The 19,304-nt window shown below is 45.6% G+C and overlaps 1 protein-coding gene across 1 annotated transcript in view; it reads left to right on the forward strand.

Annotated features, from left to right (window-relative positions):
• Nucleotides 1-582: 582 nt before the first annotated feature.
• Nucleotides 583-19,304, forward strand: part of si:dkey-49n23.1 (semaphorin-3D) — a 30,832-nt gene continuing 12,110 nt past the window's right edge. Inside the window, exons 1-2 of the mRNA XM_067253852.1 lie at nt 583-641; nt 13,332-13,552. Of these exons, the coding sequence (XP_067109953.1) occupies nt 13,417-13,552 (136 nt within the window). The 5' untranslated portion in view covers nt 583-641; nt 13,332-13,416. The remainder of the gene's footprint in view (nt 642-13,331; nt 13,553-19,304) is intronic.

The following is a 19,304-nucleotide window of genomic DNA, read 5'->3' on the forward strand; positions in this document are numbered from 1 at the left end:
CCTCTCGCCTACTCTCCTTTCTCTGCAAGATGATGGAATTTGTGCCTCATTTTACGCGCCATGTGTATTTGTTGAGTTACGAGAAATTAAGTTCAACACTTTCTCCAGTAGGTGGAGATATTACTCAGGATAATCAAAATATCAGAACCCATGGTATGTGGAAGTTTTCTTGAAGCAATTAAGTAATCAGTCGTTCACTTATTTCACCCATCATATTGATAACCAACCAACGGTAAATTGGTGTCATTTGTTGCGATGGATTTCTGCAACCATATGCAACAAAGTGGATACATACACCCGTTCTCCTAGCATAGTGCAAATGAAATCCATGGTCAGGCCTTATTTGACACGAAATAAATACAACACTGGATCGTAATCACGCCCAATATCCTTGTCATCGTCAGTGACCGAGCGGAAAGCATGTATTGTTTCATTGGTGCTTGAAAGTAGAGATAGGAGGTCCGGGGGAGTGGCTTTGCACACATGTGGACCGCTTGTTTACAATGTGTGGAAGAGAACAAGGTGTGTACATTTAACGTCACTAAAGTTTCCCTACCCCGCGGCTGCCCATTTGTAAGCGATCCAGAGTGGAATAACGCATCATCTCTTGTCGTGCCATCAGGATCAAAATAACGGAGTTGGTGAGTTGCAAAACTTATGGGAAGATATACAAATACTGTAGTAAAGCTACAAGAGACACATATTAACTTTAACTGGGATTTTTTCAATGTGCTTTATTCTAATATCATGTTATCATTGAATAGCAATGTCCACATCGGTGTTACTAACAGTAATTGTAGGCTGTAGAAAGCTGTTACCACACAATTAATGAAGTATATAGGATAGCCTAACAGTTTTTATATAGGATAGCCTACCCTTTTTTCATGGAGTTTTATGGAGGTTCATCCAGTAACTTTACATTTTGAAACAGTATGCTATACTAATATGATGTAAAGTAAATAAGTATTATATTTAGTAGTTTAATATTATAGTAGGCTTCTCAAGAGCCAACTTCTCTCTCTTTCTCTTTGTCATTATGTGAGCAATGTCCCACGATTGTCTGTCTTTCCTGTTATGGGGAATGACTCCTCTGTTCTTGCTCTGTCATTGTGGTTTCCTCCACTTTACCATGCCTCCATTGTGTCAAACTCAGTGCCTTGGAGTTACAGTAATAGTGCTCAGTGAGAAAACAAAGGAAAACTTCAAGTTTCTACCACACACCTATTACAATATGGGATACATGGAACTGTATGGTCACAAGAACCAGCTCATAGTGTAGCAGAAAGTACCTCAAGAAATCTATTTTCATCACCTCACACTATCAGATTATATGATATGGGTTTACTGGTAAGAGAAGAACCCGAAACTCAGTTAGGGGCCAATGTTTTGATTATACACGCTTGATCAGAAAGATTGATTTGGAATGGGAGTCATCCTTTACTTGAAAGGTTCTCTCAACTGAAGGGGTCTGGTCCGATGTTACGAGCCGAGGGGAAGGGGGAGAGAATGCTAGAATACTCTTCTGTGTTTGATGAGCAAAGTCTTCAAGACACATGTCCAAGTGTGCTTTCTATTCTCCATGCTTACACATTTCTTGGAAACATTACACACAGTGTTGTGTTCTTCATTCTCTATGCATCTGAGATGATTTAACTCTTTTATGACGTCACTGCTTTTATGGAGGGTGCAAATCATCTCACTGATGGCAAATGCAGAATAGGCTCATACATACAGTATGCCCTTAAGAGTGAAAGCCTGGCCCTGCGGCCAAAGAAAGAAAGAGCACAAGAGAGAGAGAAAGAGAAGCTATAAGAGGGGAGAGCGGTAAAAACATGGAGGGATGAAGACCCACATGTGACTAATGCAAGTTAACCCTGAGGTCTGGCCCTGACCCTGACAGGATCAGAACCCTCAATGTCCTACTAACCTCCATCCATATTACTGTAGCTCTCCCCCTCACCACACACTCAGTGACTCGATATAAATCAGGCTCTGATCTGACAACAAATATATCCCACTGAAACAGACCTCCACACTGGCTGTAATACCAGTGTCGGGTTTCCAGTGTGGCCCCGTGGCTGATAGCGTGGTGAGGCACGTAGGAAAGGAGAGTTCAACCACACACCACACGACTGCTGCTCACCAGGACCGGGACTGGAGGGGGGCGGACAAGGGCTGTAAAGCATTTTCATTGACAAACACACTTCCACAGACACACACACACACACACACACACACACACACACACACACACACACACACACACACACACACACACACACACACACACACACACACACACACACACACACACACACACAAGCACTCACACAAAACCATAGATGCTGTGTGTTTTAAATCACATTGTCTCTGAATAAACATAACAGCAGGTACTCATAAAACATCCTATTATTACTAAATGTACTGTCGAATACTTTTTATAATGGAGGGAAGAGTCCCAGATATCCAGTCCCACTGGTTTATATCAAATAAGCAGTCTGGAGAACTTGTAGGTGATTACTTCTCTCTGCATGTCTAGACCGTTATTATCCAGAGAGAGAACAATTTAAAAGTAATTACCCTTCTTTCATACCTATTAGTCCCCTTTCGCTCCATTGACTATGTTCACGATCATTCACACAAAACTCTATTGATTAATTATTGTTATTAGTGGCTATGTGAGGCAGTCCCCATCCCAGCTGTGTGCATGTTTCTGAATCAGATCAGTCTGATGGATACAGGCATGTGCTGCAGTATGTTGAGGAGGAGACCTTCACCACCCTCTCTGATTGGCTCTGCAGATTGATCAGGTGCCAAAGCTAATAACATTTTTGCTCTTGCTCTGTTGAGGGTATTAGGTATGTTTATAAAGCTGGAGATTATCCAGCAGTTATATGAAGCAGATACAGTATGTTGATGTTGTCATGCAAACCTCTCTACCCACCCTTGTGCAATATTCCTATTCCTCTAATCCCATATGAGTGGGTGCGTCTGGCTGGGACTGGTAGTTGGACTTGACTGGGCTGGGGCTTTGGCTGGGGCTGGAGGTGGGGCTGGAGGTGGGGCTGTAGGTGGGGATGTTGAGTTTGAGTTTCTATGAGAAACAAACTGGACTGGAAGGTGAAATAACATCAACAAGTGCATGCTAGGCAGTATGCAAACAAGCCTTTGTGAAAGAGACAATTGTAGTTATTAGTTTGGTTGTTAGGCTACATGCTGTGCTCTTTTTTTGGTTCTTTCCTCTCCTGCTGTTTCCTGTGTGTGTGTATCTATATGTCTGCTGTGTGTGTGTGTGTGATAGAGAGAAAAAGAGAGAGAGAGAGATGAATAGAGGGAAAGCAGGTGGACAGACATGTTATTCAAAATGTGTCATTAGGTTTAGATATAATTACTGTCAAGAAGAGGTGTGTCTTGATATTGGCCTGCCTTGGCTGTGTCCTGGCCTGGGAATGTTCTGGTTCTGTGTTCTGGTTGAGTGTTCTGACTGTCCTGACTACATCCTGTCTTGGCTGTGCCCTGGTTGTGTCCTATCCTGGCTGTTCTGGCCAGTAGTGGTCGTTCCTCAATTGAGATTGAGGGACCTGTCTGCATGTTGAGGTGCTGACAGGCCCAGATCATTCTGTCACGCGCTCCCCTGGCAGGGATTAGGCCAGCAGGTTGCAACAGGATGATCTGTCTGCTCCTGATTGAACTGCACCTGACCTTGTCCTCACCGGGAGGTTGAGATGTTTACCACTTTCTCTTCAGGCTTTCTTGGGCTGTGAAGGAGATGAAAGATGGAGGATATACAGGTGCCAAAAAGGACAAATGTTAGTGTTTAAAATCAGCAAATACCAAGCAAGTGAAAACATGCAAACGAATAGATGCTCCGACTCTCCCACCTTATAAACTGCCTCATGTTGACATTATATGAAGCCCATTATATAGTTTATCAAGGATAGGCATTATTTGTACTAAAAGCATTATCTTTGATATCACAGTTTGTGTTATCATCTTTCCCTATAAGTGTTTGCCCTGCACCAGTGCACATTCAGCACCAGATATGAAACAGATTGGTGGTTCGCTGGTCCCGGACAATGGAACTGTTGAAAATAAAGAATTAGAAGTAAAGTAAAGAAGAGGTGAGGCAGGCACACATAGTTCCCTCCACACAAACACACACACACACACATACACACCCATGCCCCAACCACACATTCTGTACAGTGTACGCACGTTTGTTTGTCTAGACTAGTCAGATGGCATGCTAACAAACAAATTCCCCTACTGCCCAATAGAAAACGAAATAACCCATTGTGTTAGTTTGATATATTATCTTAATTAATGACTTCTTCTCTATGCATAGTCCACAATTACAGAGTCCTGCCAAGTAGAACTCTGCTTCCTTCCTCCTGGATCAGCAGAATGAACCTGTATCTGGCGCCAGTGAGCATCCACAGCAGACTGTGGAAGGGGATAGACAACACACACCCATAACACAAACACACACACACACACACAGTGGACAGACGCACAGACAGACACACAGTTGGTACTGCTGTCAATCTGAACAATATACAGTTATGTCTCAGATTCTCTCCTACATGTCTAGCTGATTTACGACTGGGTTTTGTTATGGTTCTCCAGCTACAAATACACTCCGTTATTATCTCTCGTCCGGGGAGGTTTCTTTGAGTTACAGCTGGACAATGTGGTTGACATAAATGCATTTATTTTTGTTCGCCATTGTTTGCCCCAGAGCTCAGTCTGTTCCAGTAGTCTCTTATTATCCATTCGTTCACAGTTATACATATGACCTGTGCGTGAGTGAGTGAGTGTGTGTGTGTGTGTGTTCGACGTATAGAGCTTGGTTGAGACTGAGACAGAGAACAGACTTTGAGATAACCATGCCTCTGGCGGCAGCTCTGTGTCACAGAGGGAGATAAGCTACCAAAATGAGCGTGTGCTAGCTGGTTGGCTGTTGCCCAACTTCTACCCTCAGATCCGCTTGGTGGGTGCATGGGCTGGAAGTGGTGGGGGTGGAGGTGTGTGTGTGTGTGGGGGGGGGGGTGCGTAGCCACTGGCCAAGCCACCAGTATGTGGGTTTCTCTTGACTGGAGAAGCAGAAGTACCTACATCCAGCATCTCCTCTACCCTGTCAGCGAGAGCTTTGCTTGGACTGACAGTACACTCTCTCCTCCTCCTCTTTTAACATATCTATGTCCTCCTCCCTTGCTCAATCGCTCTCTGTAGGAACACCAGCGCTGGTGCTCCAGGGCCTAGATGCTGTAAATCAGGGGGAGATTATAGATAAGTAATAGCCCCGAGGAGGGCTTGCAGGCAGGGGAGAGAGAGACACAGAGAAACCATAATAGAGAGAAGAGAGACTGCTGGCTCTGATTGATGTCACTCCAGCAGCATCCCATGTCCTACACGGCTCTACAGAAGACATACTAGGACCCCCACCACCCCTCTGATAGCAAGGGATGACTAAGGGATGACTAAGGGATGACAAAGGGATGACAAGGGGATGACAAAGGGATGAAGTTCACCGTGCGGTACCCCATCACCCCAGCATTCCTCACACTATCTGCTTAGGATTAGGTGTCCTTGTGTAAATCATGGTTGTCAACCCCCCCCCCTCCCCCTAGTTACTCAGAGAGGTGAGCCCCCCCTGAATGGCGTGTGGAGCTGAGCCTCTGCCGGCTTCATCTCCATGTGAGAACAGGCCGATTGAGCACTGCCAGGATCTTGCGGCGAGGTTTCCCAGTCTTACAGATGGAGGTCTGTGGGTACGAGGGACTGAACCCCTGCCCCCACATCTTTATAATGCAACACATCAGTCTCCATGGGAAAAACACATCCCTTATGTCCTTTAATGAGCTTCAAATACTGATGGTGCCTTAGTATTAGCCTGGAGAAAATGTTCCTTCCCTGGCTCCTTGCCCCAGGGGTACAGTTAGGGACAAGTCAGCTATCTGGAAGTGCTTTGCCTAATGCCAGTAAAGTACCTTTGCCTTCTAATTAAGCTCTTTCAGCTAAAGAGGTTTGTGTTCTTTCCTGTGACAAAAAACAGTACATGGATGTTTTTCAATATTGACGTCTAGACTCACAGCTACTCTATGTGACAGGCATGCAAACCTCACATAAATCCTTAACATAATATTTGCCCATTTACAGTATGAGCTCAGATGCATAGAACTCACTGAAAAGAGGAAGAGGAGTGGGGAGGAGGAAAGAGAGAGAGAGGCGGGGTCAGGTTAGTCACATAGTAAACTGTCTGTCTCAAGGTCATGGCACTGGGAATTGTCTCCATGTTTGTTTTCGACAGGAATACAATCACAGTTGCCTACAGTATACTCAAGCCAGGCAGGAAATTAGGTGGAATTCTCTGTGTTATTTCTCCTCTTGTTACAATGTTTCCTCTTCCTTTAAGTATAGAATTCCTACATCTGGGAAGACACTGAGAAAGAGAGACTTCAAATTGGATATCTCTGAGGAATATTCCTGCCCATTTTCACATTCCTGAAGACCCAACTGTAGTGTGGAAATGTATTGTTTTTTCCTGTGGCGCTTCAGTGCCTCATATCTGGAATGTCTGGCTGAGAGATTTCTTCAGATTTATTGGTCACTCTGTCTCCAACTATATCTGACTCTGTGGCTCTTTAAACATTACATCCTCTTTCTTCCATTCCAGAAAAGAGATATTCCTCTACAGTACATGTACATGCACACACACACACACACACACCAGTTGACTGTTTGCTGTATGCGCACACGCACACATGCAGGCACACACAGAACAGCTTGCGGATGGTTGGTCCGGTCAATCCAGCCCTCAATCATAATGTATCTCTGTATGTGTCCGGTCCAGCAGTGGTTCAGACTGACATCTGGACTGATGACCTCTCCCTAAGATCTCTCCAGCCGTGACAGGATCTGTTCTGTTGTGATACCCACATGCTCATAGACACAAAGCCCGAGAGAGGTTGTGGAGTCACACTCTTGTATGAAATCTCTAGAAACCATTAATTTGAGATGTTTTCTTCACTAAATAAGACGTCAGACTAAGGAGTGGTGCTTTGTGGATACAAATCATGAAGCTCTTATTATTCCACACACTAAGATTACAAGATTATCACACTAAGATTGTCTTTTCTCTTTCATTTTTCATCTCGGTTTTTTTCCCCTAGCAAAATGTTTATTTGAAAAGGTTTTATGTAACAATTTAAACAATAAAATCCATTTGCTAATGAAAATACTTAAAATAGACAGCATTTGGATAACATTCTTGCCAAATGATAAAACTTTGCCAAACCATTGGTCGTGATTGAAGCTTTTTTTCAAAGATATTCACTTGAGTCATATGCACCACAGACTGTTGCTGCTTAAATGGTCTGTTTTCATTCATCATCATCAGAACAGTCTCATTATACTGTAGCTGATGAAGGGACCTCAATACCAACTGATTGAATGAGGCTGAGATCACAGGAAATCCCACTCTACTTCCAGTTAAAGCACACACACACACACACACATACACACACAGACACACTCACACACGCACACAGAAACACAGACACACCGTTTATTGTGTCCTAGTGAATGGCTTGAGGACACAATCCTTCACAAATGAGCTGGAATTTAGCCCTTTAAATACGTTCAATGCCTACAAGACAACAGTTGCTCGTGAAAGTTGTAATCACTGTGGTGAGCCGTGTTTCACAATCCTGTGATGCTTAGGGGTATTCAGCTTTTGTTTCTTTTGAGTGGTAAACATCAAGTTTAACCATTTGTGTTTGAGTGCATCCTTTTCTTTCACCACAGAGACAACAGAAAGTGTTTGGACTCTGAATGCTGTTCCATTCTCCTCTTACCTTAATGGCCAGTCCTGTATCTTCTCAGGGTTAAAAAGCCCTAACATCAAGTAAGATGTGTAAATCTCTGTGTCTGGGCCTCCCACAGCACTCAGCCAGATGTTGGTATCTGGAGCTAAGAGGAACCCAGAAAACTGTTCTGTCTCTGGTATGTCAGAGCTGCACGGTCTCACCCCATTTACCTTACAGGTGCTAAGCTTTTCAGAGAAACCCAACATTTCTGACACAAGCTGCATGTTCCAGGAATCTGCTTTTTAAAACACTGCCGTGGCAGCAACAGAATAAACATGAACAACGTGTTGATAGAATCATATTAACGAGGATATGGTTACAGTAATGGAGGACATCTTATATCCATCGAATGTACAGTTTGCCTAACATTTGACATCCAGTAACTGTGAGAGAGTCGGCTGCTTCAGGAGTCGGTGTGCATGTTGTTTCCCCAGCTGAGAGCAGCTGAGAGCAGATCTGGGTTTGTTATCTCAGCCAGGCCTGGGCCACAGGGCTGAGGAGGAGATGGTGTGGGAGGGAATGTCCTCTCTGGGCTCTATCACCCAAAACACACTGTGACGCACATCCAGCCATATACCCACTCACATCCCCTCTGGCTCCTACACACCATTGTTTCAGCCCACAGGTGCTCTGCTACGATGATTCCCTTGAAGCACCCAGTCACCCAGCCTGCAAGGTGACAACCACACCAACTATGTTAGCAGTGCTAGCATAGCAAAGGAAATTGTTTCTCATAGTCTCCCAGCCTTCAGTCTCTTGGTTGGGAGTTTGACCGGGATTCTTTAAAAGCCTTTTTTGGTCGCTGGAGCTGTCGGCACACTGTGTGTGTGTGTTTTTGCAACTTAAGCAGATAGTTCTTCATCCAGGATTTGAATTTGATTGGGCTGTGTCAGCCCCCCCAACATCTTGTCAATCAGGCGGAATGTGGAATGTTCCAGGCTGACTGTGGCTTGTCTCTGTTCTGAAGCCTGGCAGTGTCAGTGAGCTGAGAGTGACAGGGGTGCTCATTGAGAAGGAGAGACAGGGTGAGCCACGGAAGCCCTCTGAGCTGCCCAGGTCTTTGTGTGAGCAGAAAGGAGGGACTGGGATGGTGGGGGGTGGTTGGTTTCTGCTTGGCTGAACGCAATATTCCCATGCATCTCTCGATGTGTTGGGTCCTTTCACAGCTCACTAAGGCGGCTAATGAGACCGCCTGCTTTTTTCTTTCAGTCCACGTCCATCCTGAGACTGTGGGGCCTCCATGGTCTCCTATCTTGGGGTATCTTTGTCTTGGCTGTCAGCTGCCCTTCGTGGCTCACTCGGAACCCAGTCAGAACAGGCTGCCTTTGACAACACTGCATCAACAGCTTGTTGTCATTAAAACACAGAATCCTGCAGGCATATTCCAGAAATAATTGAAAACGTATTGTCATAAACAACTTTTTCTGCGTACATTTTCTTAGCAAACAATACATCCCTCACATACAATCCGCAAAAAATTATGAAGTAATTTTAGGGTTGGTGTAGTGGCATTATGCTTATACCCTCCTTCTCTATTGTAAAGTTGTGGATTTTTCTCATGCTTAGTCCTCGAGTCTTGCTATGCAAACACTATTGACTTTACACATCTGATTAATGGTCCATTTTCTGAGAAGGTGACAGTGTTCTAGATTCCTGGGATGTGTCCAGACTGCACAGTATATCCAGCCTGATGTGTTGGGATCGACCCTGCAGGACCAGGCTGGGCCTCCCGCTGCTCTCCTCTTTCTCCCTGGCCCCAAACCCAGGAGAGAGAAGGGAAGAGATGTGAAATCATTCATCCATTACACTGACAGGGGAATACATCACTTATATGCTTGTCACCCATACACAGCGTCTAGCAAAATGCAGCACAAACCTCAGCTATGTAGCTATGTGTCTGAGTTGGTCAATCTTTAAAAAGCAGCGTTGGCTTCTTTGAGAAGCATGCAGGGTAGACAAATGTTTAAAATGCGCCTGTTATCAGAACTTAAGGTTGCAATCAAGTCCACATGCTTCTCTATTTGAATCTCTCCCAAGATTGTGACTTAATCGTTTTTAGTTTTTTTGTTATGTTCATCCTTTGACAGTCAAACCTCTCTGATGTTTCATGCGGGATATGTGTGCGTGAGTGGGTATTAGCTTATGTGTAAGTGTGTGAATGTGTGTGCTCTCGCCCCACTGCAGCTGATATGGGAGGATACAGCACCAGGGAGAATGGGGCCTGTTTCCGACAGGGACCCCAGCCATCTGGAAACGGCTCACATCCATCACTTCCCCTTCCCACCATGGCTTTGACTCAATTTCCCACTGCTTGTTTGTTTGTGTTTGCCCCTTTCGTCCTGTAGAACACAGGACACACACCGGCTGGCCATGGGACAGTTGGTTCTGAACAGCCACTGTGTCCCATCATAGCTTCATTCCATGGTCTGGTTAGTGGTTCCAGAACATCATTAATGTTCTAGAAGGTAGAGGGGTGAAACATACTAACTCAGAGCACAGCCTGGAGTCTCCTCAAAGCCCATAATGATGACTGAAACCACATCTTGCTTATTCATTATCAATCAAGTCCAATGCATAAATGGGAACTCCTGTTTTAATATGTAATTCAAATCTCTGTTTCCTCTCCCGGGTTTGGTTAGTGATGACGAAAACACAGAAGGAGACACATTTTAAACGCTGAGCACGCTTGGAATAGTCCGAGAGGTTGTGTTTGTACTTTTATTATTACAACATTTCCATTTCACTAAAGGTCACACACATGTAGCCAATAACGCAAGAATGTTGATTTTGGTTCCTTCAGTAAGATGAATAGCCTTTTTGTAGACATGTACCAGATTCTCCCGTCCCGGCCTAAGCCTTGCACCTGTGGCCCGGCCGTCGCTATCAACACCCACCCAGGAGAGTCCCTAAAATTCAATCGTCCATTTTTCTCCAAAGTGTTCCCTCTTTCCCTCCACCCCATCGTCGTCAAAGCAGTTGATCTGAATAACAGACCTGGCTGAAGGCTTCTAGATCTATGTTAATGAGTGCATGAGTAGATATAGAAAGGAAAGAGTGGACGTTGGAGAAGGAGGGAGGGAGGGACAGAGAGGGAGGGGGGGTAGCTTAGGGTAATAGGGTGGGAGAGTAAATCAGGGAGGGGATTAAGGTGTTGCCAAGGAGAGGCTGTAAAGCTGTCACCTCCTCTGATTCCTGATGCTGAGCAATCACACCACTTTGGCTCAGTCCCCTGCATGTGGATAAATCACTGAGCCCTTTATTATGGGATTTTGCAGTCACTTACTGACTTTGGCGTGGCACAATTTCTCTTTGAGGTAGACCCATAAATATGAAGGAAAAATACTTTTCCACCAGCGATGAGTTTTCAAAATGAAAGTACTAGATCTGGGGTCATATCACTAAGTGCCCTCTCTGCCTCCAGTGATGCCTGTATTGGAAACATCTAACTTCCTTGGCCAATGGGAAGGTGGTTGTTGACTTGCTTGTACATCTCATCTACAATCCTCCGCCAGCATTGTTGACCCTCTCTCCAGGCTGTTTCATAGCACCACCACTTACAAACACCGCACTATGCCATTCAAACACTTCACTACACCATACAAACACCTCACTATGGGAACCCACCACACAGCTGGAGAGAAACAAACTCCACGGAAGTGCATTACAAAGACCTTCCCTTTCTATGGGACTAAGGGCCCATTTTGGGATTATTTTTGAGAGCATATAGAAGGTAACAAGATTACAGTCTCTATTCTATTCAAATATTTTTTTGCATTGTTCAACACAGTACCCAAGCGGAAAAAGAGTATACTTAAATCTAATTTAAATATGATGAATGAGAAGTGTAATTAAAATATACATATTTTGATATGCAAATACGTATTGACAACTTGAATAAACGCTATTAAGTTTCTACTTATTCATTCTAAGTATACTTTAAGCATAATTGTTTTCACTTGTGACAGTGCCACAACAGTTTACATCCCAAATACATTTAGAGTCCAAAGAGCTGAGAAGTGTGTAGAGTGTTTACCTATTGTTTAACCCCCTCTCTGGAGGAAGAGAAAATAAAGATGGGTTAGCTGATTAGCCATGGGAACGGCCCTCTAAACAATAACCCACATCAACCCCCCGGCCTGAACAACACCCCCCCCCCCCCCCCCCCCCCCACCCCCCCTCCGTGATCTGAAATGAGTCTGGCAAAGGTCATGCACCCCACCAGTTCCCTAACACCGCTGGCCATTTCAAGTCTGTCTGAGGATGGCTGAGCTCTACAGTGGTGATGCAATCCCAAGCCCTTGCCTCAGGAAAAATAATGAGGACATCTTTGTCGTTTTAGAGCAGCCTATCACATGGCTATGGTGATGGAAGGACAAAGATGAGGAGCAGGGAGAGTTGAACGCTTCTGGTTCTGTGCCTGTGCCTGAGACCCGGAGAACTTGGTTAGCCCTCCAAGCTAAAGCCCAAGCCTTACCCCAGTCAAGTGTCCTGGGTTGAAACCGAGTCGCTTACATAAACAAACACACTCTCTCTGACCCTCGTATCTAAAAATGTCCTCTACTGGCTGCCAACACTTAAGTTCTTCCATAAACACCATTGACCTGAGTGTGTGTGTGTGCTGTACCTTGTGACGTGTGTATCCATCAATCTAAACCTAGATGCCACGAACATTGGCGACAGGGAGGATGAGTTCACTGCACTGCCGTCTTTATTTAGACAACATAACCCACGTCAACAGACTTGTTGAGACAAAGCTTCCTTCTTGACGGATGTAGGGGAAAGGCCGGTTTGTCTTCGGTCTGTCGCCTCAGCACTTATGTACATACGTCCTCCTAGTCAAGCTATGACCATAAATGGTAAATGATGTTACCAAAGCTTGCCCTGTTGTCAAAGAGATGGATTTCACATCCCATAAGTTCCCTGTCCATTTAATCTCATGCAATATGACACACTACAGGCCTCTACGGTCTATGAAGCAGCGCAAGTATTTTTCTTAGTAATATATTTGTATGTTAGTTGGCCATCTACTGTACATGACTGTACTCCATTCCGGGGACTAAAGATTTATTCAGGTGTACAATCCCCATTGTAATATCATGACTGAATATGAATCCATCCATCTTACAGAGTATTCTGTTTCTGGTCCTATTTCATTTTTTAGCTGATTTATGAGCTCAACTGAGGCCTTGTTATGGAAAAGGCTTACATTTACCACTGAATGCCAGGGACGTACTATTACTAATAAACATTTCTATGGTGAGCTTCTAGAGAATAAATCACCTTTGGCGTTGATTTTGACACGTGTACAATGTATCCGGAAACCTGTAGGTAATTGAAATCAGTATTTGAACTCTCAAAATGATTGATATTTTGAAGACAACTCTCTTACGCTTTCTTTTTTCTCTGTCATTCTTTCCCTTTCATTTCCCTGTTTTCTCTTCTTTTCTGCCTCCCTCCTCCCAGTGAGCCCTTGGCTGCCGTGTTGACCTGCCTGTGGCGGCCGTAAGAGTGACCGCTTTCTACTCAGGAGCAGAGGACCTGTGATAAGATGACTGCAGTCTCTGCCTCTGTGCTGCTCGCTGTACTCCTCCAGCTGCAGTGGCTGCAGGCTGCAGCCTCCTCCTCCTCCTCCTCCTCCGCAGCCTGGACGCAGACTGGACCCCGCCTGCAGCTCTCACACGCAGGTACCGTAGACACCAGCTGAGCTACTGCGCCATCCACCATCACAGTGTCTCTGTGCTAATGCTCACAAGCTCATAATTTAGAAGAGAAATTTGACCGGCTATCACAGTAAAGTTCCTATTGAGTTACTGGTTATATTAAATAGAATGGATGGACTTAAGGAATCATTACCTGCTATTAACCACTGGAACTTAACAACAACTTAAAAAGAAGCCTTAGAAGTTGTTACTCGTAAAATAGTTAAAAGTGCTAACCAGTCTGTATAGTAATGTGGCTAAGGGGCTTACATTAACGTTTGACATTGGTGAAAACCATTGAACCTATGAAGTAACCGTGACGACCGCTTCGTGAAGTCATGTCTGTGTACATAGTCACTGCAATCTCATTTTCCAAATGCTGTCATTGGAACATTTTACACAAATGCTGGAGGTATCCAAATCCCCCCACGATGATCCAGAGGTGAGCTAGTCCTCTGGTTGGTGCCATTCTCAGTATGCATATAGCTGTAGGGTCTGTGTCAGGGCCTATTAACCTTTTATGGGCCAGACAGCCAGACAGTAGCTGTAGGGTAGGAAGACCCACCACAGGAAACCAGGGGCTCAGCATGACCTTATTAGTGATAAAGATGAACATAATCTGCCAAAGACTCAAGACACAAACAAACAGCCTGACTGACAGTCAGATAGACAGATGAACAGATAGACACAAAGAAAGATGAACAACTACACACACACGCACACACACATACACCCCCACCCAATAACCACACAACTACCCGGTAGAGTTCAGGGGATAACACTGTGTCTGCATGCTCCTCCTCCATGTCTTCCTGTGAGGAAGGGCGGGCTCCACTGGATTCCTGAGGTCAGTTTCTGGGGTGAATCGGGACGTACACATACTAGGCCCGAGGATACACCTTCATGCGTGTGTGTGTGTCGGTGTGTGTGCTTAGTTCCGGAAATCGTCAGTCTGCTCTCCATTATCTCTCAGCGTGCTAATAACATATTAACAGAGCCAAACATGACCATCATCTCCTGGCTTTGCTGCATCTATGGAATTGCGGTTGTGTTGAGGGGAGGAGGACAAACCACTGAATGGCTAGCCCTCTCCCCAATGCAGACGTTACTCATTACCGGAGAGGAGAGATGGGGAGGTGAGGTGAGGGAAGGCCGGGGGAGGTGAGGGAGAAGCTTGTTTTCCTTGTAGGTATCATCATACTTCACAGTCTAGATATAGCAGGGACAATTTATGATGCAGAGTTGATGAACAGGCATGGAATGGCAGCTAGGCTTGGCTGTGTGAAATACCGTCTGGTTTGAGGGTAGTTATCAGAGATAGGGAGTGACACTTCAGATTAGTGTCAGTGGTTTAGTCATGTACAGAAAATGTGATTTCCATGTGCTGACACAGACCATTCATCGTTCTTTCCAAGTCTTTCCAAGCTGAATATTTTGGCACCGGATTTGTTTGGAGGACAGAAGTGACTAGATAGTGCAGAGTGTCTCCCTGCAAGCTTCATGTATGCGTGTGAGTTGTCTTACAGCTGTGTTACAGACACAGGATTATTAGGACAGATGGTTTGATTGTTCCTGAAAATCTCCGACTTCCTCTATTATTGCTTAGTTAACCTCTCAGTCAAAGCCGCGCCGACAGACATTGACACTCCTACACCCCAGTGGCTTCTCCATGGGCTGCTGTCTGACGAGGAAGGTCTGACAGAGCAATGGATCCGACCCAAGGTAAACAGAATGACTTCATGTCTCTGGGCTGTGCGATGGGAACTTCACACTCCCAACTATCATTTGGACAGCTGCACCTCCACAGACAGTCCTACGCCGTACTGATAACACCTCATTCACTTAGCCTACTCCCTCACTCATGTCAGACATGTTTTATATTGCCACCGGGAGAGACTCCACATGCTCTGGGTATCAGAAGGAACTGGTTATACTGTTGCACTTCTGTTTGACTCTTGACCGTTTCTGTGAGTTCTCTCAAGTGTGGGAGATCAGAAGTGTCTGGAATGTGACCCGTGTCAGGGGACGGCGTCTGTCGAGGGGGTGTGGTCTGTGCCCTGCGGTGTCATGCCGTGACCTCTGGCTGGGTGACCTGGGTGTCTCTGTGGTAACGAGGTGGGGAGGACAGGAGCGAGGGGATGACACGGAGAGAGAGAGAGAGTCTTGGTAGGGGTTAATGAAGCCGTCAGGCCGGGATGGAAGACAGAACTAGAAGGCCGTGGGGAAGAATGCTGTTAATTAGGCCTGGGTGTCCTGGGGTTGATGTGTATGTGTTTGTTCGGGGATGAATGTGCCTGTGTGCGTGTGTGTGTGCCTGCGTGTGTGTTTGCCTGTGTGTGCATTCCTCGCGACGGCTTCAGCAGTGTAGCTGTTGCTAACAGTGATCAATGATAGACGATAGAAGCCCTTTCACTGTCCAGCAGATAAGGGCTGATGTGTAAGTGATAGTGTATCTGTGAGGTCTGGCTGCTGCTGGATTACAGAGAGGATCTGGGTCTACTCAGCACACGGAGGTCAGGTGGCCTGGGCTCTCTCTCTAGGGCCTTGTACTACCACGGTCAGGGGTGTGAGGTGGAGGTGGGGAGCGGATAACTGGGGAGTTGTGTGCATGTGTGTGTGATGGTGTGAGGTGATGGGCGTTTCAGCACCATTACTAGTGCACTCAAGCAATTAACCACGCACACTCATTCTCTAACACAAACATACACTCTCTGCCTGTCCGCGTCTGTCGCTGTCTCCCTCGTTCTCGCTCTGTCGCTCTCCCTCTCTCGGGGTTGAAGTGCTACAGTGTTTAGTAAACAGTGAAGGTGAAACAGCTCAAGTCTGTCAGAGTAAGTAAAGCAGAACAGCGGGTCATTTCAGCCCCAGCATTCATCTCTGGGGGATCTCAGCCCCCTCACACATGGATATCTTGAAACACCAGTCTGACATTGGGAGAGCTGGTGTGTGTGCAGTACAGTTGTGTAAAGTGTGTGTGTGTGCAGTACAGCACAGTTGTGTACAGTGTGTGTGTGATAGATGGGGGATGAGCAGTAGCAGGACTGAGACTCGAGAGGAAACTGAGGATTAGGAACACGACAAAAGGAACGATTTGAAGAATGTCATAATTAACTTCACATATCAGCCATCTCAAGGACTCAACGACTCACTTTTCTCTCTCTCTCTCTCTCTCTCTCTCTCTCTCTCTCTCTCTCTCTCTCTCTCTCTCTCTCTCTCTCTCTCTCTCTCTCTCTCTCTCTCTCTCTCTCTCTCTCTCTCGCTCACACACACACACACTTAATGTTGCTACATTATAAGCCACTGTGATTGGCTCTTGTTGATTTGTGTTATCTGTTAACTAGGCATGACTGTCCAGGGAGGGTCCTTAAAGTTTCAGGCACAGCCTGAACATGTTCAAGAATTCTTGAATTTGTGTAGCCACTGTATTAGACAGTCTGTCTTGCCATGTACAGCACTTTGATCTCAATTAAAAACTTTGAAGCTTGATGTTTGTCTGTAAGCCAGGTATTCATGTGATGGGAAATCACAGAAGAATGGAAGTCTGAGAGCTCTACCAATCAGATGGGCACCATGTTCAGCAGCTCCCTGGGAACCAATCAGAGCTGGGATCTTGTGTGTCGATAAGTATCGTGGTGCTCGACTGCCAAGCAGCTATTGTTTTAGAGAAGATAAACATTATAATACCATTGTGTCTTAGATATTGGCAGTCAACAACAGAGCTCCACAAACACATGTAAACACTTTGTATCAAGTAGTGCCTTTGTAGTCAGCGTAGCGTGTGTGTTTGAATGTGCGTGTGTGCGTGCAAAGTGAGAGGACCGAGAGGACCATCTGTGAATATCCTCTGTGCAGGGACGTTCTCATAAACCTTGACTTTGGGGCTTTAGTCAAAGCTATAGTGGTCGTTTATATTAAACTTGTCTATCCGGCCTTTTATCATCGAGAAAAAAGACAAATTTTCACAAGTTGGAACGGCATCAAAGGCTATTGAAGCCTATCAAAGCCTATTAAAGTCACCTTTTAATTTATTTTCAAATCTCCTGAGGTTATAAGTACAGAAGGTCTGAAGGATTCCACTCTGACAGAAGGGAGCAATGGCAGAGATTCAAGCTAAACAGTGAGGAGATTAGTGGGGCAGTCTGTAGACAAGAGGGGGACGTCGTCTTCTTGCAGAAGGGGCCGGGGGTCATGTACTGGCCTTCAAGGAGATGTCATCACTCTGTTTTCTTTGCTGCTCTGTCTCTCTCTGTCTCTGACTGTCGCTCTCCCTCTCTCTCTCTCTCTCTCTCTCTCTCTCTCTCTCTCTCTCTCTCTCTCTCTCTCTCGACATTGTCATTGTCATTTATTTAGCAGAAGGAGGAGCACCCTTTTTGGGAAACGAGTGTTTCAGTCCCTCGTACAGCAGCCTTCACAGTGCGCAGATCTCTTAGTGTGTCTCCCTCTGTCACACACTATTGACTACCTTTTGGAACTGACATGCTGAATGAGGCTGCGTGCTTCAAGCTGTGTGGTCCTGTCCTCTTGATTAACGTTTGCACGGCAACATGCAGTAATGAAGGCCAGACTGATTTTATGCAGTGCAGAACCCATTAAATTTCAGCAAGTCTTTCACTCTTTAATTTGAACCGGAGCATAGAGAAAGAGAGAGGATGGGAAGGGAGAGGATGAGAGGGTGAGAGAAGGAGAGAGAGAGAGAAAGAAACACAGAGAGAGAGAGAGAGAAAAGACACAAAGAGAGACAGAGAGTGGCCGAAAGACAGACAGGGATCTGTTTGTCTATCCTCTGTCCCTTTGTCTCTCTTGTCTCCTCTTAGCATGACTGTAGAAGCTGGGGGTGAGGCTGGGGCTCTGAGGCTGGGGCTCTGAGGCTGGGGCTCTGAGGCTGGGGCTCTGAGGCTGGGGCTCTGAGGCCGGGGCTCTGAGGCCGGGGCTCTGAGGCTGGGGCTCTGAGGCTGGGGCTCTGAGGCTGGGGCTCTGACCCCTAGAGGGAGAGGAGATGGGAAGTGTATGCATGAGACTCGTCTTCACTTCAAAGGGCCGTTTGGGCAGTTTCAGCAGACAGGGGGGCTGGGGTTGAGGGTACAGAACAGGGCCAGACCTGTTGAGCTGTCAGGTGTCATCCAGGAGCTGGTTAGTTAGGTACAATCTGGACCTAGATAGAAGAACTGAATACTGGTAGTACTGAGGTGGTTTTAATTTACTCTATTAGATTGCATTAGAGAACCACTCTGTTGAAAATCCCAGTCTGGATAATAGGATTGAATCTCACTGGGTTAATCAAAATCAAAAAAAGAGAGGCAGTCAGAAAGGCTGACAGACAGACGGATAGAGACGGTAGTAACCTGAGTAGCTTGGAACGAAAACCGTTTTCCACCGCAGAACACAGAACCTTAGATCTCAACCACACAGAACACTACTGGAAAACAAACTGACATCAGCCATAGACCCACCCTGTCAGTGAGATAAACAGAAAGGAGATACCCAGGCTACCTGACTTTACTAAGAAAACAAACAGCAGAGTTTGGTCAAAGAGCTGAAGGGGAAATATGTGTCATTCCGTTCTCTCTCATTTTTTCTCTTCTCCTCTCTGTTTACACCAGGGCAACATCTTACTTCTGGTAAAGCAGACAGGAGTATCTATTTCATGCAGCTCAATTATCAAAGGCATGAAACAGTTGGTTAGTTATTTACCCAACCTTGCTAAGGTCTGGGTGCATGGTGGATGTCTTGAAATCTA

This window comes from Osmerus mordax, chromosome 2, assembly GCF_038355195.1.
Source record: "Osmerus mordax isolate fOsmMor3 chromosome 2, fOsmMor3.pri, whole genome shotgun sequence".
In the NCBI taxonomy this organism is placed as follows: Eukaryota; Metazoa; Chordata; class Actinopteri; order Osmeriformes; family Osmeridae; genus Osmerus; species Osmerus mordax.